The 22720-nt window shown below is 37.4% G+C and overlaps 1 protein-coding gene across 2 annotated transcripts in view; it reads left to right on the top strand.

The window, feature by feature from the left end:
• The window catches only part of USP32 (ubiquitin specific peptidase 32), a 197982-nt gene that overhangs the window by 47349 nt on the left and 127913 nt on the right, over positions 1–22720 (top strand). For both annotated transcript variants that reach the window (XM_067714913.1, XM_067714914.1), the window contains exon 2: positions 14999–15126. In XM_067714913.1, the coding sequence (XP_067571014.1) occupies positions 14999–15126 (128 nt within the window). The remainder of the gene's footprint in view (positions 1–14998; positions 15127–22720) is intronic.

Below are 22720 nucleotides of genomic sequence, written 5' to 3' on the forward strand. Positions count from 1 at the left end.
GCATGTGGGATCTAGTTCCCTGACCAGGGATTGAACCCGCGCCCCTGAATTGGGAGCACAGAGTCTTAACCACTGCGCTACCAGGGAAGTCCCTCTGTTAGATGTTAAGACTTGAATACTCCTCTTTGGTTTCATGCACTGCCCTCCAGGTGCATTGGGGAAGCAGCGTCACCCCCAAGGCTCTGTGGGGAAGCCTTGCCCCCAGCCCCTGGGCCATGACCTTGCTCTTGAGGCACTAGGTGGTGGCATCTTGGTCCCCCACCCGCAAACCAAGGAGGCCGCACCTTTTGAAGATGAGGAAGAGCCAGCACTACACCCTGGACCAGTGGCGGGAGTGGCAGCCCTGCCCTCTCGGAATCGCCTTTGGGGTCAGTCTTCCCTTTTCTTGAAGGATGATGCATGTTTGTAGCTGGTAACTATTGTTCCATCCTGTAGAATCCCAGACAGCCTTCTTTCATTCTGTCCCATTTGTTTTCTATTCCTTTTAGTCCCAGCTAGCAGTGTTTCTGCTCCTATAATCCCATCTTTATTCCTGACTTCTGCTGAAGTGGTTGATTAAGTTTGTGGTTCACCTCCTTATCAAATAGATGTTAGCCACATCTATTGTTAGTGTTCTCTTCAGATCAAGCCTTTATCATTTTTTGCAGCAGTATGGATAGGCTGAGAATTTTCCAAACCTTCAAGTTCCGGGTCCTTTTTGTTTAACAATTCCTTCAATTTATCTCTTTCCTCACATTTTACTAAAAAGAAGTACGAGAAAAACAAGTCTTCAACACTTTGCTTAGAAATCTCTTCACCCAAATATCCAATTTCATCACTTGAAAGTTCTGTATTCTACAGAACACTAGAACATGACAACAGTTCAGCCAAGTTCTTTGTCACTTTTTAGCAAGGATCACCTCTCCTCCAGTTTTTTGTTCCTCATTTCTGTCTGAGATCTTTTTTTTTTAATTTTTATTTATTTTTGGCTGTGTTGGGTCTTTGTTGCGGCGAGTGGTGCTACTCTTTGTTGCGGTGCGCAGACTTCTCACTGCGGTGGCTTCTCTTGTTGTGGAGTACAGGCTCTAGGTGCGCAGGCTTCAGTAATTGTGGCACACAGGCTCAGTAGTTGTGGCTTGCAGGCTCTAGAGCACAGGCTCAGTAGTTGTGGTGCAAGGGCTTAGTTGCTCTGGGGCATGTGGGATCTTCCCAGACCAGGGCTCAAAACTGTGTCCCCTGCGTTGGCAGGTGGATTCTTAACCACTGTGCCACTAGGGGAGTCCCTAAGATCTTTTTACCCAACCGAACTTGGGTTCACTTGCCCATCACGCAGTAAAGCCAATCTACTGACACCGGATTGTGGTGAAAGAAAGTATGGCCTTTATTTGTAGGTCACCAAGCAAGGAGAGTGGGCAGCTAATGAACAAAAAACCTGAACTCTCCCGTGGCTTTCAGGCAGGGGTTTTAAAAGGCAGCACTAGGGATGAGGGTCACAGAGTACATGATCAACTAGTGGACATTTTTCTGATTGGTTGGTGGTAATGTTCAGGAATCTTAATCAACAACTTTCTGGTTCCAACCAGTTTAGGGTCTATGTGCTTATGGTCATGCTTGTGGTCAGCTAGTAGTTACCATCCTCCACTGGGTTGGGGGTCTTAGTTTCAGCAGAACAACTGAAAGATACACGTCAGACTGTTATCTGTATCCCTTCAGTGACTTAGTCCTGTGACTCCATTGTTCAAGCTATTATTACTTCTCTTGCTTGACTGCTTTCCTTTGTTTCTGCATTTTCCACTTCTCTAATCATTAACTGCTTGAGTCTGCTCTTTGGCCAAACAAACGGGGGACACAGAGGGCCTAGTACCCAGGAAGCCGCTGCAGGGTCCCACTTGGTTTCAGTCCCCCCTTTTCTTTGATATTCCTCAGTCCTGAGGGGAAAGGGGTGGGACAAGAAAGGGAATAAATTTTGGATAGAGAGGTTAATCATAAACTCTGCAGGGGAACTTGGTTTTAGGGGGACTTGGTTTCAGTCTCACCAGAATGGCCTTAAGCATTCATATTCCTAACCTACATTCTGTTCATGATGTGTTCTTTGAGATAACAGAGACTCTCCATAGCCCTCCTCTTTCTAAACTCTCCCCAGAATTGCCTTTGATGTCCATATTTTTGCCAACAGTTCCTTAACAGCAGTCTAAGCCTTTTCTATCAAGTGCCTCAAAACTCCCCCCGCCTCTACCCATTACCCAGTTCCAAAGCTGCTTCCACATTTTTAGGCATTTGTTATAGCAGCAGCTCACTTCTCAATACCAAATTCTGTATTAATCAGCTTGGGCTACCATAACAAATATCACAGACTGGGTGGCTTAAACAACAGAAATTTATTTTCTCATAGTTCTGGAGGCTGGAAAATCTAAGATCAGGGTTCTGGCAGGATTTGGTTTCTGATGGGGACTCTGGTGGCTTGCAGATGGCTGCCTTCTCTCTGGCTTCTCACATGGCCTTTTGTGTGTATGTGGAGAGCGGGGGGAGAGGTGGTGAGTGCAAGCACTCTGGTGTTTTTTCTTAGGTGGACACTAATCCAATGGCCCCACCCTTATAATCTCATTTAACAGTAGTTACTTCTTAACTCCAAATGCAGCCACACTGGGAGTCAGGGCTTCAGCATATGAATTTTGTTAGTGACGTTCATTTAGTCCATAACAGAAATGTAAATACAGTTGACCTTTGAATAACTTAGGAGTTCTGGGTGCTGACCCATAGTTGAAAATCTGTGTATGATTTACAGTCGGCCTTCTGTATACAACGTTCCTCCATATCTGTGGTTCTGCATCTGAGGATTCAACCAACCTCGGATGGCGGATGGCGTAGTCCTCTGTGTTTACTTTTGGAAAAAAATCTGCGTATAAGTGTACCTGAGTAGTTTAAACCCACGTTGTTCAAAGGTCAGCTGTACAATGTGAAATATTCAAGTTTTTCTATAGACTTGGTCTTCATCAAGTCTGAGTATAACTTAGAACCAAGCAGACATCTAGAACTCACCATAGATCCTTTTTTCTTTCTTGTTTTTTTCACAGCTAATTATTCATTGAACTCTGTTCAGTCAACTCTCACATCTCTTGAATCTGCCTTACCTTACCTCCCTTTTATAGTTTAAGTCCTCAACTCTTGTCTGAACTAACACAGTAGCCTCTAAACTGCTCTTTATGCTGCTTATCTGGTCTTTTCCCAGTCTTTTAAACACATTAATATGAGTGTGAACATAAATCTGATTGTTATTTCTTTGTTTAAAACTCAGGAATAGCTTAGAGTGTCCTTTCATGCAGTTGCATCTGATATCTCTATCTATCTAGGATTAAGTTTGGATGAATATTAAACAGAAAATATGTGATATAGTTTCTTATTTTTCTTATACGTAAATCTGGAGATAGAATATCCAGAGGTTGTATGGCAATTCCATGGTTGTTAAGCTTTTTCTGTCTCTTTGACTTCACCATCTTTAGTGTATGGTTTTTAACTTGAAGTTCACTTACAGGGTAAAATGGCTTCTGGAGAGGCAGCCATCCCATCTTGAGATCCAGGTGAGAAGAAGAGATAATAGCAAAAGGACATTGCTAGCTATCTGGAGCTTTTAAGGTGTCTTCTTGGAGCAATTTCTATTACATTTCATTGGCTATTTCTAGTTCCATAGCAAGGGAAGCTGGAAAGTATAGTCTTTTACCTGGGAACATTATCACCTCGAAAAAAGGATTCTGTTTATCTGCCAGTTATCATTCCAACCTCATTTCCTGCGGCTCTGTTTCTTGTACCCTGTACTTCATTTATATCAAACTACCTGCAATCCCCTGATTATCCATGCTACTTTATTCTTTTATATATGTTTTCCTTATATGGATTACACTTCTGCCCTTTTTGGCCATGTGAACTCCTATCCTGCAAGGGTCAACATCTCTTGGAAGCCTTTCTTAATTACCAGCTGGGACAATTAATCACTGGCTATTTGGGGACTCCATTTTAATACCTCCTCTTTAACATTTCCTGTCTGGCATTGCAGTTATTTTGGTTGTGCCTTTTTTCCCTACTAAATTTTGAAGTATTAGAATGCAGGGACTATGTCTTATTCATTTTGACTGTGCCTGACACATAGTAGATCATTTAATAAGTGATTGTTGAAAAAAATCAGCTAAAAGTACAATTTAATAACAGCTAGGTGGAATGTTATTCTTGTAGGCCACATGCAATTAGGAACTGCCTCTAAGAACTACAGATAATGAATATATAGGGTATGTGGGCTGTAACATTAAAATGATGGAATTAGAGAAAGTTGTGAAATCCCTGGTTGAATGATTTGAACATGCTTATTGCTTAAAACAAGGTGAAATAGAATTAGTGTTGATAGCTCTGCTTTGTAAATGAATTTTTGTAAATGAATTTTTTTTTTGGCAGATTATGCTTCCCCCTCCTCTTTTAAAACAGTTATAACAAACTAACAGTTATAACAAACTAGGTCTGTTTCATCTTTGATTTTCTTTCCCAAGGACAGTGTGTCCATTGCCTTGCTAAGTTGTACTTCATTATACAAGTCAAGTTGACTATGAGAAAAGAGAAAATACTCATTTAAACTTTCAGGAAGGAAGGCTCTCAATGGTCTTAGAACCTCAGATCAGGAAGTAAAGCTAACCTAATTTTTTTTATCCTTTTGACTTGGAATATATTTTCCCTCCCTTCCTTCCTTCCTTCCCCCCGCCACCCTTCTTTCTACAGATTTTAGATACCAAAGTTCTTTGTGAAGAAATAGATCACAGTCTTCTCTCCCTGCCTCCTCTTTTTTTCTCTAAGGCTAGGTTACTCCTGATTTCTGAAATGGTGCCCTTAGATGTAGTACAGATGGGATTTTGATCTCTCCCAGTGGGGTTGAAAGTTTAAATCTTCAGTTTAGCTCTCTTTGGCTAGAGGTAATGGTTTAGTATTCCTGAAGGAGAGTTGTATGGTTGACTATTTTAGGGCCAACTTCTTTAGTAACACTTTTGATGGAAGTACCATTTTCTTTAGTACTTACGTATCTAACTTGTGTTACAGAGATTTGTAAATATTTAGAAGAGTAGTATAATATGTGAAATTCTTCAGATGCCTATGGAGAAAAGAAAACCAGTACAGATGTAATACTTAGTATTCGTGTTTATGGCAGATTATATTTCCAAAAGATAACTATGACAAATATCTCCCATCCCACAAGCTGGTTACAATGTGACTTTGACACATTGGAATCTGTGCTTGCTTCTCTTGAACCTGGGCAGGTTTATGACTGCAGCAGAAGTGACAGTCTTGTTATTTCAGCTTTTAAAATTTGGGATACCAGTGGAATGTATGTTGATTTCCTGTGCCTCTTTGTCTAATATTTTCTCTCTAATCTTTCTGTTTTCACTTTGTTAACTTTCTTGTTCTTTTTGCCTTCTTTTCCTTAATCTTGTTCTCTTTCTGTTTCCTGCATCATTTCTTTCTTTGGCCAGGGAGCGAATGATGGGCATTTTGGTAGACATTTTTCCATAATACTGGAGATCTCAAACTGAGATCTCCTTCTTCTCTGTTATCAGAAAATGAAATAAAATGAGGGATGGATTTGTATGAGGGCTGATGTATGTCTCTCTGGCTTTCTTTTTCAAATTGTAAACTTTTTCAGTGTGGAGTATGTTGTGTCTATATGAACACTGAGCACTTAATAGAAGTCTTAGATTTAGTTTTTCATTAGCTTCTAGATTTGCATTCCTAATTTAAAAAATTTACGCCTTATTATATACTTCTTTCACACTCTTACCAGAATAACTCCTGAAAAAGTAAAAACTCATTAGCATATTTATCACCCTAGATATTCCTTCCATTTCTCTTGCCATACTTTTCTGTTTTGCAGTCCCCACACTTTACATTCCAGCCTCTCAAACTGTCCTGTAAACATTCCTAACATCTTCTGACTTCTGTGTCATTGCTCACTCCCTTCCTGATACTCGACATATTCTTCCTGTCTCCCTGTCTTGTACTCATTCTTAACTTTCTAGTATGGGAACTGACCCCCTTTTATGAAACTTTCCTAGATTCCTCCCTTGTAATCTTTTCTTCTGTACTTCAGTATCACTTGTTTATACCCTTTAGGGTATTTATTACAGTCTACTTTGTGTTATTGGTATGTTACTTATGTATTCATTAATTTAGCAAACATTTGAATCCCTGGGTCCTACTTCTGGAGACTTCAATTTATTGGTTTGGGATGGAGCCTGGGCATCAGAATTCTTTAAATGCTCCTCAGTTGATTCCAGGTTTAAGAACTAATAGAATAAAGACATAACACAGTGCCCACCTGGCCTGTGATAAACACTCAAATATTTGTTGACAGATTTTAAGCTTTTAAATCCAAGGACCATAGTTTATTTTTGTATCCCCCATAACACCCAACACACTATTGCCTACTATTGTATACAGGTTTTCCCTATTATCTGAAAGTAGAGCATTCCTGTGAAACGTTTTGTAAGCTGAAATGGCATAAAGCAAAGAGGCAGTCACCTTAGGGCACATCTTGCTAACAATGTACAAAATAAATTGAGATAAAACATAAATGCTCACAGACATAGTTCAGAGCTATGGCAGCTTGATGCTGAGATGCTAGTGTAGTTCCCAGGGAAGGAGCTTGGCAATGCCACTCTTGCTGCTTGGGGTGCATGATGCCTCTATAATAGCTCTCTGCAAAACAAATGCTAAAAGCTATTTTCGCCTTCTTTTGTAAAAGCAAAAATCCTCTTTAGATTTCTTTTGATTAGCGAAAACAGGTGCTAACGTAGGTTTCTCATAAAAGCGAAGAGGCATAAAGTGAACTTTTGAAAAGTGGGGGATACCTGTATATAATTAGGTGAAATACATAGTTCTTTTCAGTTTTCATGATATTTCATGTTGTTGCAGGGGCCATTCAGAATATGCTTGGATTACTGTGTAACTAGAAACTGCTAGACAACCGTAAAATGTTTTTTCTGCTCTTTGGCTGTGCCTGCGGGGCAAGTGGGATCTTAGTTCCCCAAGCAGGGATTGAACCTGCGCCCCCTGCATTGGAAGTGCGGAGTCTTAACCACTGGATCTACAGGGAAGTCCCTGTTTTTTCTGCTCTTGTTTGTATTTTTAAAATAAATTTTAAAATACCCTCTAGAGAAGTCTTGGATTTACTGAACTCTAAACTAGTCTTGTGTTTGATTTATGGGTTGAATATAGAATATGAGCTCCATTCTTTAATCTGATACAACGTAGTCTTCATAAAATGTGACTTTAGTTCAAGTATGTTTAGGAGCCTTTATAGATAAATATAGTAAATATAGCAAATGAGTGTACCCGTGCTTCGAGTAAATATAATATTTAGCCCAACCTATAGCCAGTGCATGCAGCAGAATTATCAGATTGAACCTTTGACCTATTCAGACCATATGGCTCCTGACTTGCGTCTTTTATGTGATGTTGATAGCAAAATTTGTTTCACAAAGGGAGGTTTTATTTTGTTCATAATTTTTGGGAATGTTAATAACCTTTAAATTAAAAGTGCTTATGATACTTATGTGACTAACCTGGCTTTGAGTAAGACAGCACTCATGGTCAAATCTAATGCAGTTGGCCCTCTGTATCCGCAGGGTCCTCATCTGTGGATTCAACCAAGTGTGGATCAAAAATATTTGGGGGAAAAAATTCCAGAAAGTTCCAAAAAGCAAAACTTCAATTTGCCACTCCTGCTACACACAGACAACTATTTATACAGCATTTACATTGTATTTACAACAATTTATTGATACTTAGCATTTACACTGTATTAGGTATTATAAGGAATATAGAGATGATTTAAAGTATAGAGGAGGACTTTTGTAGGTTACATGCAAATACTACACCATTTTATATAAGGGACTTTGATCGTCTGTGGATTTTGGTATCAGGGTGGGGGTGGGGTGGGATTGCTGGTCCTGGAACCAATGCCCGGAAGGTACTAAGGGTTGACTTGAGTACGTTCTTTACAATTAATGACAATACTTTCTGTATGCTTGTCTGTCAAACCTACAGAAATTGCCTTCCTCTTCTTGATATCTCCCTTCTTCTTCTGCTTGCTCTCTTTTCCTTCCCTCCCCTTTGTTCCAGTGTTAGGTGGCAGCTGGATCTGCTGGGATGGTAACATTAGTCTATAGGTAAGGAGGAAAAGGATAGGGGAAGAAAAATTTGTTGTTGTTTGTTGGACTTTTACCTCCTTTCTCCAGTCCTCATTTTCACAACTTTCCTCCAGAGTCAGGAGTAGAAAGTAAACAGGGGCTGCTCTCATTACTGCTAGAAATCTCCTCCTCCCCACAGACTGTCATTATTGGGCATCCATTGTTTTTCTGTCTTTGTTTTATACATATATATATATATATATATATATATATATGTAAGTGACCGTGTTGGATTCGAACATACATATATTTTGTTTGTGCCCTTAACCATTTGGCCAGAGGTTGCCAAACTTGGCAGCTGGTGGGCCATATTTAGACTGCATGTTGATTAATTTTTTTTTTAATATTAGCTGCTAACACTTTTAATATGGAGAGATTTCACAAAAAATTTATATTCCTGGTTTCCTCATTGCCACATTGCAGCATAGGCCTGGAACTTAGTAGCAGCTTCACGCTGTAGGAGGAATATGTGCTCTCTAGGGTTCCACAGACCCCACCTGGCCCACTTCATCATTTATAGTACCCTCCTGCTCCCTGTAGGTATTTCCGTTTTTGAGGTTTGCATCATCAGTCTTTACTACCACCAGTAATTCCTTTTATGCTTGAACTTGTGTTCCAGAGCAGAGGAGCTACAGAATATTTTTATTCATACAGCTTTTCTTCCCAGTGTGAGGTCTGAGAATAGTCAAGTGTAAGGGAGATGCCTTATGTTTCTGGCCTTTTGAGTTGGAATTACACATATATCTTCATTTATTTGGACAATATTTATTGATAGTGATGGTAAAGGATCAGATGAAATGTGGTTCAGAAATAGCGGAGAGTATTAAAGAAGCACAGGTTTCTTGTCAGCGCCCATGGCCCTGAATATGTAGTCCTTCAGCGAGACATAGACTGCCTGGAGTGAATTCAGTGTCCTCGCCTTAGCTCACCACAGTACACTGTTGCCTTTCACCCTGCTCCGAAAGCCAAGTGGTAAGAAAGGGTGGGAAAGTCTTGGATGAGAAGGTGTCCAGGAAGCACTAATTCGTGGCTACAATTAACTCAAATCAGCCATGTTAGTCACAGTTATATCAACTGATATAACCTGTAAATCTTACTTAGCTCGGAAGACTACCATTTTCTCTTAAAAACTGGTGATTAGGTTGTTTATGCTGATAAGTTGCTATATTAGGTTTATTATAGATCAAATAGGTCTTGAGAATGTCATGCTATAGATGATCAAATGTAAAAAGAATTCACAAGGAGATCTTTATAGAAAGTATATATGCAAATAATCACTAGATGCACCTAGCTATCTGTTTTGCTCTAACTTGTGCTTAGTAATGTAGTTTTAGAGCACTCTTCCCCCTTTTTAGATGTTCTTCCTCTGTGCACAACTATGTCTTTTATGTTTACTATATTGTCATTGTTTATTCATGAATCTGTCTCTTAGCTGTGAGTTCCTTGAAAGCAGACTTGGAGGTCTTATTAGTTTTGTGTTCCTCATGGCCTAGCACAGTGTTTGGGCATATGATCAGTAAGGGCACAGTAGCCTTTAATTAATTAATGATTTGTTGATTGATTGATTGCATTTCAGGAACGTCTTACTGGAAGGATTCTGTTTCTGTGGTGAGAACCATAATCTTTGTTTTATCTCTGTTTCAGTATTTGCCCTTTCTGTGTAATTGCTTTTACTTTTGTGCTATAATCATTACGTGATTATCAAGTACTTTCTTTTTCTTACCATATCTTGGTATTTGAGTGTGAGTTGCTAATTCTCACTAATGGAATATTTTGAAAACTGAGATGTCTTGAAATCACCAAGGCTTTTTGTTGGATGAGATTTGTGTTAAATTTTCTTGAAAATCTGTTTTGATATGAGAAAAGAAAACTTTCTCCCTTTGTTCTTTGCCTTGGGTGTTCCCTTGTCTTTCATTCACACTTACTTCCTGTTTGAGGAAGGATTTTAGTTCTGTTTCTGTAGTTTTCAATAAGATTCTGGTTAGTTTCTTGACTCTTATGACGGTGTTATAGGTGGACTTGAAATGTTTCTACAGTTCCTTAGATTAAGAAAAACCTAAAGTAAAACCAGCCCTTGAGATTTATTTTTTGAAGGTGAAATACCTCTTTAAGCTATTCCCATTGTGGTCAAATATATTAGTTTACTGTCCAAATGTATTAGTTTACTGTCATTCTTTCCTTTTTTATTCTGGAATCCTTCATTTCTAATCTAGTCTTGTTCTCTAGGCTTATGCATAGCTGTCCTGCTGGGATATCATATCATAATCATCTTAGAAATTCCCTTTACCTCTCTTATGCTACAGTCAGTGTTTCCTGGATCCTTTTTCTTTCCTTTGTTTACCCCCTCATTTTGTTGTAGGACATTCTCCTGTAGCTTTCTGGAAAAGGTATAGGAGAGATTGTTTGTACTTTTTCCTTGTTATATTTTTCTAGTACCCTATTCTTATTTGGATGCAATTTTCTTTTTCTCCTTTTCTGAGAATATTTGGAGGTTTTCATATTTTTTTCTTCTTTCTTCATTATTTCTGTTCACCCCTCCCCCTTCCCCCATTTGTTTGTTTTGGTACCTTTCTTTTTGGAATCTTCCTCAATTTTTGGTGTTCTTTGGCAGTTCATTCATTTTTTCAGTCTATTGATATATAATTTACATACAATAAAATGCACAGATTTTAAGTATTCCGTTTAGTAAGTTTTGACAATCATATTCACTTTTGTAGCCACCACCCCAATCAAATATATAAGACATTTCCATCAACTCAGAAGAGTTCTCTCCTATCTCTTTGCAGTGTCTGTTCCCTGCAATTCCAGCCACATACTCCCCACTTCACCACCTGTCAACCACTGTCTTTGACATCACAGCTAGTTTTGCCTCTTTAAGTCTTTTATATAATGCAGTCGTATGGTATATGTTCTTTTGTGTCTGGCTTATTTTGCTCAGCATAGTTTTTGAGATCCACTTACGTTGGTGCATGAATCAGTGGTTTCTTCATTTTTATTGCAGAATACTGTTCCATTGTATGGATATATCACATTTATTTATTCATCTGTTCAAGGATCAAGGGGTTGTTGTTTCTAGTGTTTTTGCTATTGTTAATAAAGCTCCTTTGTATGTTTCTGTACAGTATTTTCTTGGGTAAATAGCAAGGAGTGGAATTATTGGGTCATAAGGTAAGTATATGCTTAACTTTATAATAACTGCCAAACTGCCTTTTTATTTTAAAGAGTGATGCATTAGAAGATTGACTGGAACACTTACATGTTTGAGTATATCACTTGTTGACTTGTGGATTTTCCTTTTGGGAACCCAGCCATTTCTAAAGGGGGAATGGAGACATTCCCCTCACCCCATGTCAGTAACAGTAGGTCTTTGTTCTAGAATCATTTACTTTCTTCAGAGAAGAATCCTCATTGATTCTGCCCAGGTGATATATATGTGAGAATAAGGCAAGGGAGGACAGCTGGATGCAAATGCTCACTTAATCTTCACCTTTTTTCATACCTCATTGTCCTTCCTATAGCTCTTAGCTAAATCTGGTGTTTCCATGTATGGAGCCTTTCTGTGTCAGTGTCTCCAGAGAATGTATCTCTGGTTTTTGATATATATCTACATCTAAAAGTGATGTGCAGGGGTGGGTAGATGGTAGATTGGTGCGTGACTGTGTTGTGCTGCAAGGGACCCGAGAGTCTAAGCACTCCTCATATAATTTTCAACCAATTTCTCTTCAATCCCACCTTTTACCCTCACCCCTTTTTTTTTATGGTAACTGGTACAATGAATTCGAGTCTTTTTTGGGTGCTCTAGACAGAGTAAGTTAGTTCACTTTCTTGTTCACATTTCTCAACTGCTGGTGCTTAGGTTTCAATTTTATTTTATCTGCTCAGGTCAGTCACTCCTCCAGACACTAATGTTCCCCAGAAAAAATTGACTGCCTCTTAGATCCTCAGTTCTTTTTTCTCCTATTCTCTTTGTCCTTGTGAGTTTATGTCCTTTTTTATTCTTGCTGTAATTTTAGTGAAGTCTTTGGAGAGAGAGGAGATAGAAAAACCACTTGTGTTCAGTTTTCTGTTTTTTCCAGAAATTGCTTTTTCTTTCTAAAACTAAAATAACTGCATTAATATTATGTTTTCCTACCCTAAAATTTTACTAGGCTTGATTCTCTTTTGTTTTCCATCTTGCCTGAATCTTTATTTTTAAAGTTTTCAAAGTTTCACTTGTACAATGAATGCTTTTATGTATTCCTTATCTACAGATGAACTAATTGTTATCTTGTTTATATTGAATAAAAATACTATTTATTTTCAGTAAATATGGATCTCTGGCAGTATTTTAGTGTCTGATAGTTTCTTTTGTGCATATACAATAACTTATTCAATCTGTCTTCTGCTGATGGACATTGTTTGCTTTTACAAATGCTTTAAAAAGCTTATATGTACATTTTATCCTGTTATTAGGGAATAAATTCATTAGTCATCTGGTTGCTATTTTTTTAACATATTACCAAACAGTCCTTCAAATATCTGTAACCAACAGTGTATAAGATTATCATTTTATATCACAATGATTGATTTTTCTTGCCTCCTCCACTAGACTATGAGCATCCTAATTTGTTAGTAAAACCATTAATGAAAATTAGGCATATTGAAGAAATAGGTATTCTGGTAGCTGAAGTAATTTCTTCTTTTTTATTGTAATTTATAAAATGAGCTTTGTTCTGTTTCTCACTTTTGCATTCTAAAAAGGAAACAAAATTAGTAACTTGGGGCTATTAATATTATGAATTCATTTTTTAATGAATTAAGCATCTAGTGTTCATACTTTTTCTAGCTACTTATTCAAGTATTAGTTCTTATTGTTTTATCATTGCCCTACAGGTTGTTGAACTCATGAACTTTCCCTCCCTACCACAGACTTTCATTGAATGATAATCTATGTGCCAGGGCACTCTTTAGTCTTTATCTTGCTGGCCCTTTCTGCCTTACTTGAGACTGTAGACCAGCCCTTTTTCTTGTCCTTTGGAGACTACACTCTTGTTTTTCCTGTTCTAACTATTCCTTGTCAATCTTGTTTGAGTATTTTTTCTTTCTCCACAGGTACTGTAAGCTTTGGTTTCTCCCAGTTTTGTCTCTGTCTCATTTGTACTCTTCATTCATGGCTTTAATTGCCGCCTATAGGTTGATGACTCTCATCAAACCTCTCCTAAGCTTTACACTCATAATTGTAAAAACCCAATGGATCTCCCCAAGGTTCCTCATTTTCAGTATGTCCTTATCAGAATTTGTCATTGTTTTTCTTCCTCACGATTTTTTTAAAAAAATATTTTTAAAATTTATTTATTTGGCTCTGCTGGGTGTTAGTTGTGGCATGCAGGATCTTTGTTGCTGTGTGCAGGATCTTCGTTGCAGCATGCAGAATCTTTAGTTGTGGCATGCAAACCCTTAGTTGCAGCATGTGGGCTCTAATCTAGTTCCCTGACTAGGGAGTGAACCTAGGCTCCCTGCATTGGGAGTGTGGAGTCTTAGCCACTGGACCACCAGGGAAGTCCCCATTTCCTCACTTACTCTTTTTCATACATTCCCTTTCTACATGCTAATACCATCCTTCAAGTTTCCCAGGATAGAATCCTGAGTGTTATTCTAGATTGCTTCTACTTTTAGTCAAGCTTCAGATTCTACAGACTTTTCCTTCTAAATATTTCCAGATTTAGCTCCTCCTTTTCTTCTCTTAGTAGCAGTCTATCTTTTGCTTCCACATTTGTTCCACTCTCTATAGAACTGGTAAACTATCTGAATTTTATCTGACTGTGTCCTGTTTCCTGTCTGCCTGGAGTTTGTATCTGAATTGTGTCTGACGGAATCCCTTCCTTATTATGACAGAACCGAATTTCTCTGAATTGGTCAATGACTGCTTTAGGTTTATCACTTGCTACTTCCTGCCTTATTCATTTTGTTCTAGTAACATACAGTTCTCCATACGCTCTATACATCATGCTCTATGCATTATACTTTGAAACAAACTATTATGTCTGCCTGGCATGCCCTTGTCCATTTTGCCTGGATTAGCCTTTAAAAGTTTAAGTAATCATCCTCTCTGTCCAGAAGTCTTGTCTTTCTTCTCTAGCATGGGATAAAGGTACTAATTCTGTGCCTCCATAGTGACGATTGTACTGACCACATAATACTAAAGAGTATTTATTTTTCTGTCCTTGTAGACAGAGATTGTTCTATTCAGTGGAAAAAAGGCTTCAATGCCTAAAATAAAGTAATGGCTCAGTAATTTTTTTTTTGAGAGTGGGTGTCTAAAAATTATAGTTTATTAGAATCATCTATTTATAGGTTGCTTTCTTTGTAGATGATGACACGGTCTAAACTAAACTTAGGGGGTGTCTTCTGCATGGATAGATATGTGCTCAAAGAGTAGAAATAATATAATTTTTATCCCAGAGGCAATGAGTGCATTGCTGCTAAAAACATATTAATGCCAGCGTCTAAGGCCATTTAGCTTACTTGCTAATTCGAAGTACTTGTTACCTCTTCCTTACCCCTGCCTAAAACTTGTATGCATAATTTAATGTTCTGTCATTTGAAAATAGTGGGTCAGGAATTTGCATATTTATTCTCTAGATTAGATTTGAAGATATTAGAATTATGAAAAATATCTTTGGGTTTATTTGACTTATTTGGAAAGAGAAATAATATTTGCCAATTTTTATTAGGAATTGGGTTGAAAAAATGTAAAGATTTTGAGAGATGACTTTTCTCCTCTAGTTTCTTACCCATCTTCTCTTTCTGAATTTCAGTTACAGATGTAGAGCTGAAACGACTGAAAGATGCCTTCAAGAGGACCTGTGGACTCTCATATTACATGGGCCAGCACTGCTTCATCAGAGAAGTGCTTGGGGATGGAGTGCCTCCAAAAGTTGCTGAGGTAATCTTTATGTTCTAGGTTTTCCTGTGAGATAGTTACCACCAGCCTGAATTCTTGAGGGTTCTCCTGGTCTTGACAGATGTAATCTTCCCTACAGTTATTTTTCTTGCTGAGTAGGTTAACAGATCTTGTTTTAGATGTCAATATGGCTGTGTTCTTAGAGGCCAAATGGGAGTACTGCAGAGCTGCAATTCTGCTTCTGTGTGCTTCTGAGCTTTAATAGCCACTGATTATTATCATGGGACCATTTATATGACTAGCTTCTTATTCTTATAAACTTCATCACCCTGACATATAATTTTTATGTTGGGAGTATTTTTATAAATTTTGAATTTAAAACCTTTCTATATAGTAAAACCTAATTAAATTAATTCTGTAAAATTAAATGTTGTACATGAAACACTAGCTTTTTGGAATTTGTAAAGGCTTATTTAAATTCTACTAAAAATTTTTAGGTAGAGATAAAATGAGCTAAGTTGATATAAATATCCCCTTTCTAACATTAAGTTCACTATTTTATAGGTATATACACAGATATGTATTATGTCATTCGAAAGGTGAAATGATAAAAAAATTAATAAAACAGTGAAAATTATAATAAGAATTTTAAGCTTGGTGTATTTCATAAAACCTTGATTCACCATTCCTAATTAGTGACAGTTGATATTTCTAACCCGTGCTGTGTGCTTTTGAATCTTATGGTTTACATAATATAGAAATTACATTTATTGCTTTTTTGTGTGTTTTAATCTTTTTTTTTTTTTTTGGTGGGGATATATGTTGCATTAATTCTGTTACATGTATTCTTGTGTAAAATTACGTACTTTCTTGCTCTGTCATTATTTTGGATTTATGACAGGATTAGTTTTTTTCCTGATACTATTTATTGGTTCTCTTTTTCAGTATGAATTCATCTTCCTATTTTCTTGTGTTTTTTTTTTTTTTTTTTTTTGGCGGTATGCGGGCCTCTTACTGTTGTGGCCTCTCCCATTGCGGAGCACAGGCTCCGGATGCGTAGGCTCAGCGGCCATGGCTCACGGGCCCAGCCGTTCTGCGGCATGTGGGATCTTCCCAGACCGGGGCATGAACCCGTGTCCCCTGCATTGGCAGGTGGACTCTCAACCACTGCGCCACCAGGGAAGCCCTTCCTATTTTCTTTTAATTTATTTGTCTTAAATGCTAGTATAATATAAAAATTTGGAATTCAGAATTTTTCATTTTAGGATATAACTAGCAATTTAATGAGATAATATAACTTGCCCATTAGAGGAAGGGATTTAAACTGAATCCATAGTATTTAAAACAAGATGCTTCCAAATTCAAATGTATACTAACTTGAGCCTTTCTTTCCCTTAGCTTCTTCCTTAAAGTCAAAACTGTCAGTCTCTGTAAATTCATGGTGCTGGGAAAACTTAGGTCAGAATATCTGATTTATCTCTTTGGATCATGTATAAAGATTTACTTGTGTACATCTACATACCTATAAACAGATGTCCATTCAGGTCCTTGTCCATTTTTTAATTGGCAAGCTCCTACTGCTTGCCACATAACAGCTCAATAAATTGAGAGACGTGTTGTGGGGGCAAGGAATAACGACTTTATTCCTAAAGCCAGCAGACCGAGAAGATGGTGGACTAGTGTCCCAAAGAACCATCTTCCCTGAGTTAGAATTCAGGCTTCTTTTATAGTAAAAGGGGAGAGGGTATGGCTGGTTGTTGCAGACTTCTTGGTGCCTTTGTTCTTGCAGCTGTCCACGGAGGTCTGATCACAATGTTCCTAGACCTCCTGCAAGACAAATCTTATTCTCTGTTTGGCAACATTTTATCTCTATATGAATGAAAAAGTGTTATACCTTTAAGAAGTCAGAGCCTTGAGAATGGGCTATCTTGTATATTTTAGGCTATAGGCAACATTTCTTTTATGAAAGGTGCAAAACCTGCATGACTAAGCACAGGCAACAGAGCGCAAAGGTTAGAGCTAAAGGAATAGATTCAATATGGAGTCAGGTTTTTTCTTCTCTGTTATAGTCCGAGCAACTGTTTGTTGAAAAGATTATTCTTTCCCATTGAATCGTCTTATCACTGTTGTTGAAAATCAACTGATCATAAGCATAAGGTTTTACTTCTGGATTTTCAATTCTATTCCGTTGCTTTCTGTGTCTATCCTTGCATCAGTATCATATTGTCTTGATTACTCTAGGTTTATAGTAAGTGTTGAAATCAGAAAGTGTCATTTCCCCATCTTTCTAATTTTTCAAGTTGTTGTGTCTATTCTGGGTCCCTTGCATTTACATATGAATTTTTGTATCAGTTTTTCCATTTCTGCAAAAGAAGCAGCTGAGATTTTGATAGGGGTTGCATTGAATCAGTAGATTGATTTGGGGTGTATTGCCATTTTAACAATATTTAAGTCTTCTGACTCACAAAATTAGAATGCCTTTCCATTGATTTAGATTTTTAATTTCTTTCAGCAATGTTTTATAGTTTTCAGTGTACAAGTCAAATGTCCATCAATAGAACAAAATGTGGTATATCTAATCTATAGAATGGAATATTGTTAATAAAAAAGGAATGAAGTTTTCTGATACATGCATGGATGAACCTTCAAAACATTCTAAGTCAAAGAAGCCAAATACAAAACACCATGTATTTTTTTATTCTATTTGTATGAAATGGCCAGAATAGCCAAATCTGTGGAGACAGGAAATAGATTAGTGGCACTTTGTTAAAATTGTCGCTGATTTTTTTCTTACTCACTTGCATGGTAGCTGCCTCTTCCTGCTGTTGTTCTGGAGGAATCTATCTTTCTTGAAATGTCAGATACAGGTTGCCCTGTTAACTCAGTTCTCCGATATGCTCAAGAAATGTAATATGATAGTTAAATGACTTTTTCTTGTTTTTAGGTTAGGAGTGACACTCAGGCTTTCTACATCTAAGGTGGAAGTGGAACTCCCTGGAGCGTCATTTTTATGTCAATATTTCATAAATTTCATTTCACCCAAAATTATTTCAAGAGTCTCTGTCCTTTGGACTATCTTTTAAGAATCGTCACTGGCTAGAATAATTAAAGTATTGAATAATTGTTTTCCAAGAATGATCTTAATTTTAAATTGTAAAATCCATAATGATAGTTTCAAATTTCAGTTTCATTGTAGTTAACACTTTTTTGTGTGTAAACTCTACCACAGTATTAAGCACAAATAGAAATTTTATAAATGCTTTTAGTGATGATGGTGAACTTAATTTATCCTGTTATTTACAGATCTAGGTTTATTTTAAGTGAGGAGGAGTACTATTAGCATGTGAATATTGATTAGTACATATAACACTGTGTAGGTTTTAAAGTACTATAAGGAACTAAGTACTTCTGTCTTTTTTTAATTTATTTTTTTGTTTATTTTTATTTTTGGCTGTGTTGGGTCTTCGTTTCTGTGCAAGGGCTTTCTCTAGTTGCTGCAAGCGGGGGCCACTCTTCATCGCGGTGCGTGGGCCTCTCACTATTGCGGGCTGTCTTACTATTGTGGGCTCTCTTGTCGGAGCACAGGCTCCAGACGCGCAGGCTCAGTAGTTGTGGCTCACGGGCCTAGTTGCTCCACGGCACGTGGGATCTTCCCAGACCAGGGCCCGAACCCGTGTCCCCTGCATTGGCAGGCAGATTCTCAACCACAGCGCCACTAGGGAAGCCCGGTACTTCTGTCTTTAATCTCTCGTATTTTCTCATGAAAGGATGTCTTTATAGTGTCTCATACAATAATCTCAAAGGATGAGTGAACCCCATTAAGCTCAGTTCTGGAATAGTTCCAGCATTTATATAAAATGAGCTTGTAGCTTATTTCAGGCATCTCTCCAAGACAGGCAGGTTAGTAAATAGACTTCAACTTTTGTGTGTATTTGGGAAAGGGAGTATGCTTCATCTTGCAGAGTATAAAGTTATTTGCTAAAGAGGAAATAGTACATTTTAAGTAAAATGGAAATATAGATCTGGGCAGATAGTTTTGAAGTTTGAATTTAGATGTAGTGGGTAGGCAGACTCATAGAATGGAGGATCTGTATTCAGTAGTTGCAGCAAAATCTTGTTAAATGATGGGATTTCTAAACAAAGTGATTAGTTGCAAAGCTAAGGAAGTAATCATTCGACTGTATATGGCTCTTCTGCGATCTTTCTTAAAATCCTTCTAAGAGTTTCCTATATAAATTCCAAGACAGGCTATTTTGGATAAGGAAAAATAACTCAAAGTAGTCTAAAATTTTTAGAATCAAAGCATTGATTTCATTTGACTCATTATTTTCTAGGATAGATTAGTGTAGTTAATATTTTGATGTAATTCTGATCTTGCTTATAATAACTGTGTTATTTGAACAAAATATTAAATGAATGGAATTTGAGGGAATTAAGAAAACAAGGTCAAAACAAGGTGAATGGAAAACTGTTCTACTGGAAATTGGACTTTTCTGAACCAAGGCTACTAACTCTTAATTATTCAGTGTTTTTTCTTTAGTGTGTCACCCATCTCCCAACCCCTATTCCCCCAAAGAAATCTAATGACAAAACATTTCCATGTAGTGTTAATTTGTAATCATTTCCTCTTGTTTTCACATTCACTTAAAACTGGTTTTCACCATTTACAAAATATGCGATGCAAGTGAATTGATAGTTGCTACTCCTTAACTATTTCTTTTAACTGGAAACTCTTAAATCTCTATCCCAGGATTGATTTCAATTCTGGATGGCTGTCTAGGATAAAAATTCCACTCCACCTTCCTCCATAAAGCTGTCTCTGACAATTTTAGCCCGCACTGTTTTTCTCCCATCCTTAAACTCTTAACAGGCATTAAAGCCTGCCTCTGTACTATGTAGTACAATGTTTTTATTAGATAATGACTAATTGTTCATTTAAATCTTGTCTCAACTAAGTTATGATTCTTGACGGGCAGACTTTATGACTTTTAAAAAATTGGCCCCAGAGTGTTGTGCATATAATATAAACTCAGTGAGTATTTTGATGTTTCTGTTTTGTTTTGTTTGTAAGTAATTGTATATTCTGCAAAACCCTATTGTAAGAATGACCAGGGGACAATGACCAGGAAACCATACTCCTAAAGTCAGTTAGCTTTGCTAGCTTTGCAGTCTTTGAACATTTAACCTTTTCCAAATTTGAGGAAAATACACATTTTAAGCAAAAGCAATCATGGAGACTGGAGTGTTTTTAGATATAGTGGTCAACATGTGAAAACAAACAGCTGATTAGTAGGGTATTTTTCCATTAGTGTTGGTAAATTTATGCTGAGATATTCATAATGCATTTAGATGCCCCTTGGGGCTAGGGACATGCATTTATTGAGTTGGCCAAAACGTTTGTTCCAGTTTTTCAGTAAGATGTTATGGAAAAACCCAAACGAACTTTTTGTCCAATTCAATACTAGACAGTCTAGGTTTAGGGGGACTATCTGACCATAGAATAATGATTTGTGATTGTTTTTTTGTTTTGATGTTAGTTGATCAGTATTATTGATTACATCCCTTTATGTTGGATTTACTAGCATCATGGATAACAACTTTCTTGACAGCTCTAGCCATTGTCAGCTCTTGATGCTGTTGATCATTGACTGTTGTAATATACTAAAATAATATGTTTATATCAACCAGAGAAAAGCAGCTAATGTTTTCATGTTACATTAAATCCTAGTCTTGACATTATGGCTAACAGTAGAACACTAAGCAGGATACTGGTTTAAAATCTTTCTCTGGAACTGGAATCTGTAAAATATCCACTAGTCTTTATCTTAACTGCATCACTTTCGTTCAGTGTAATATTCATGCTAGTTCTCAAATTGCATTGTTGTTTTTTTCTTTTTGTATTTCTCTTTGTAAGACCAGACAAAAAAGATTCCAGGGGCTCTCTTAGATGAAGATAATAACAGAATATATCACTCCCTTCTTGTAAAATTACATATGGACTTTTAAAAAAAATATGCATTATTGTCTTGATGGTTCTTAACTGCCAAGTTTTATCCTAGAGCAATATTTAAACTGTTTCATAAGCTATTGAAAAACAAAGTTTATAGGAGAAGAGCTGATATGTCATTAAGCATAATGGGACTAGGGAATTCCTTGTAGAAAACATTACATCAAATACATTACATAAATTATAAGTGTTCTAAGTGGTATGCCGTATGTCAAAGAAGTTACTTATATTGGTACTAAAAAATACTCTTACAGAAAATAACTTATGCATAATCACTTATTTTGAATCCTTGGTGTATTAAGTGAGCCACTGACATGACTAGTGTAGTAGATGATAAAAATAATTGACATCCTTTTCAAGTCAGTCTTGATAAGACACTTCTATCCAATAGCATATTCCTTAATTGGTATTATAAGGTAAAATAAAGTTGATTTAATTTATAATCGAGAGTGTTAAAAACCTCTGCCTAAATTTAGCTGATAAAATTCAGCTGAATTTGACTACAGAAGTTGGAAATTTTATATAAAAAGAATTCTAAATGGTGGGAAAAGCAACTAACGTTATCTAAAGTTGGGTGAATGTAAAAGGAATGCATATTCATTCTTATCCTTTTCTCCCTTTCTGCATGCCCATGGAATAAATATAGCTGTATTTTATTGAGCACCTACCTAATAAATTTCTTTTCTTTTATAATTTATTTATTTTTGGCTGCGTTGGGTCTTCGTTGCTGTGCGTGGGCTTTCTCTAGTTGCAGAGAGCGGGGGCTACTCTTCCTTGCAGTGCATGGACTTCTTATTGCAGTGGCTTCTCTTGTTGTGGAGCGTAGGCTCTAGGCACGCAGGCTTCAGTAGTTGTGGTGCGTGGGCTCAGTAGTTGTGGCTCGCGGGCTCTAGAGTGCAGGCTCAGTAGTTGTGGTGCACGGGCTTTGTTGCTTGGCGGCATTTGGGATCTTACTGGACCAGGAATCGAACCCATGACTCCTGCATTGACAGGCGGATTCTTAACCACTGTGCCACCAGGGAAGTCCCTAATAAATTTCTATTTGTAGCAGTAATGGAATGATTTTTATGTTTGCCTTGCATATGGTAGTTATTATCTTTTAAGACTATCATCTTTGAGTAATATTAATTGTTACATTCAATACTTAGATTAAAATATAGGGAGAAGAGTTGTAAAATACAGTTGAACTTTCTGTATTTCCATAATTTTGTCATTAAGTGATAAATATGAGAATCCTTCCTTAATGTACTTCTAAATGTAATTTCTGTTTTTAAAAATAATTTTGTTTATTTATTTTTGGCTACGTTGGGTCTTTGTTGCTGCACACGGGCTTTCTCTAGTTGCGGCGAGTGGGGGCTACTCTTCGTTGCAGTGCACAGGCTTCTCAGTGTAGTGGCTTCTCTTGTTGCAGGGCAAGGGCTCTAGGTGTTTGGGTTTCAGTAGTTGCAGCATGCAGACTCTAGGGCGTGCAGGCTTCAGTAGTTGTGGCTCACGGGCTCTATAGCTCAGGCTCAGGCTTAGTTGCCCCGCTCCATGTGGGATCTTCCCAGACCAGGGATCGAACCAATGTCCCCTGCATTGGCAGGCGGATTCTTAACCACTGTGCCACCAGGGAAGTCCCTAAATGTA

Source organism: Pseudorca crassidens, chromosome 19, assembly GCF_039906515.1.
Source record: "Pseudorca crassidens isolate mPseCra1 chromosome 19, mPseCra1.hap1, whole genome shotgun sequence".
NCBI classification, from domain to species: domain Eukaryota; kingdom Metazoa; phylum Chordata; class Mammalia; order Artiodactyla; family Delphinidae; genus Pseudorca; species Pseudorca crassidens.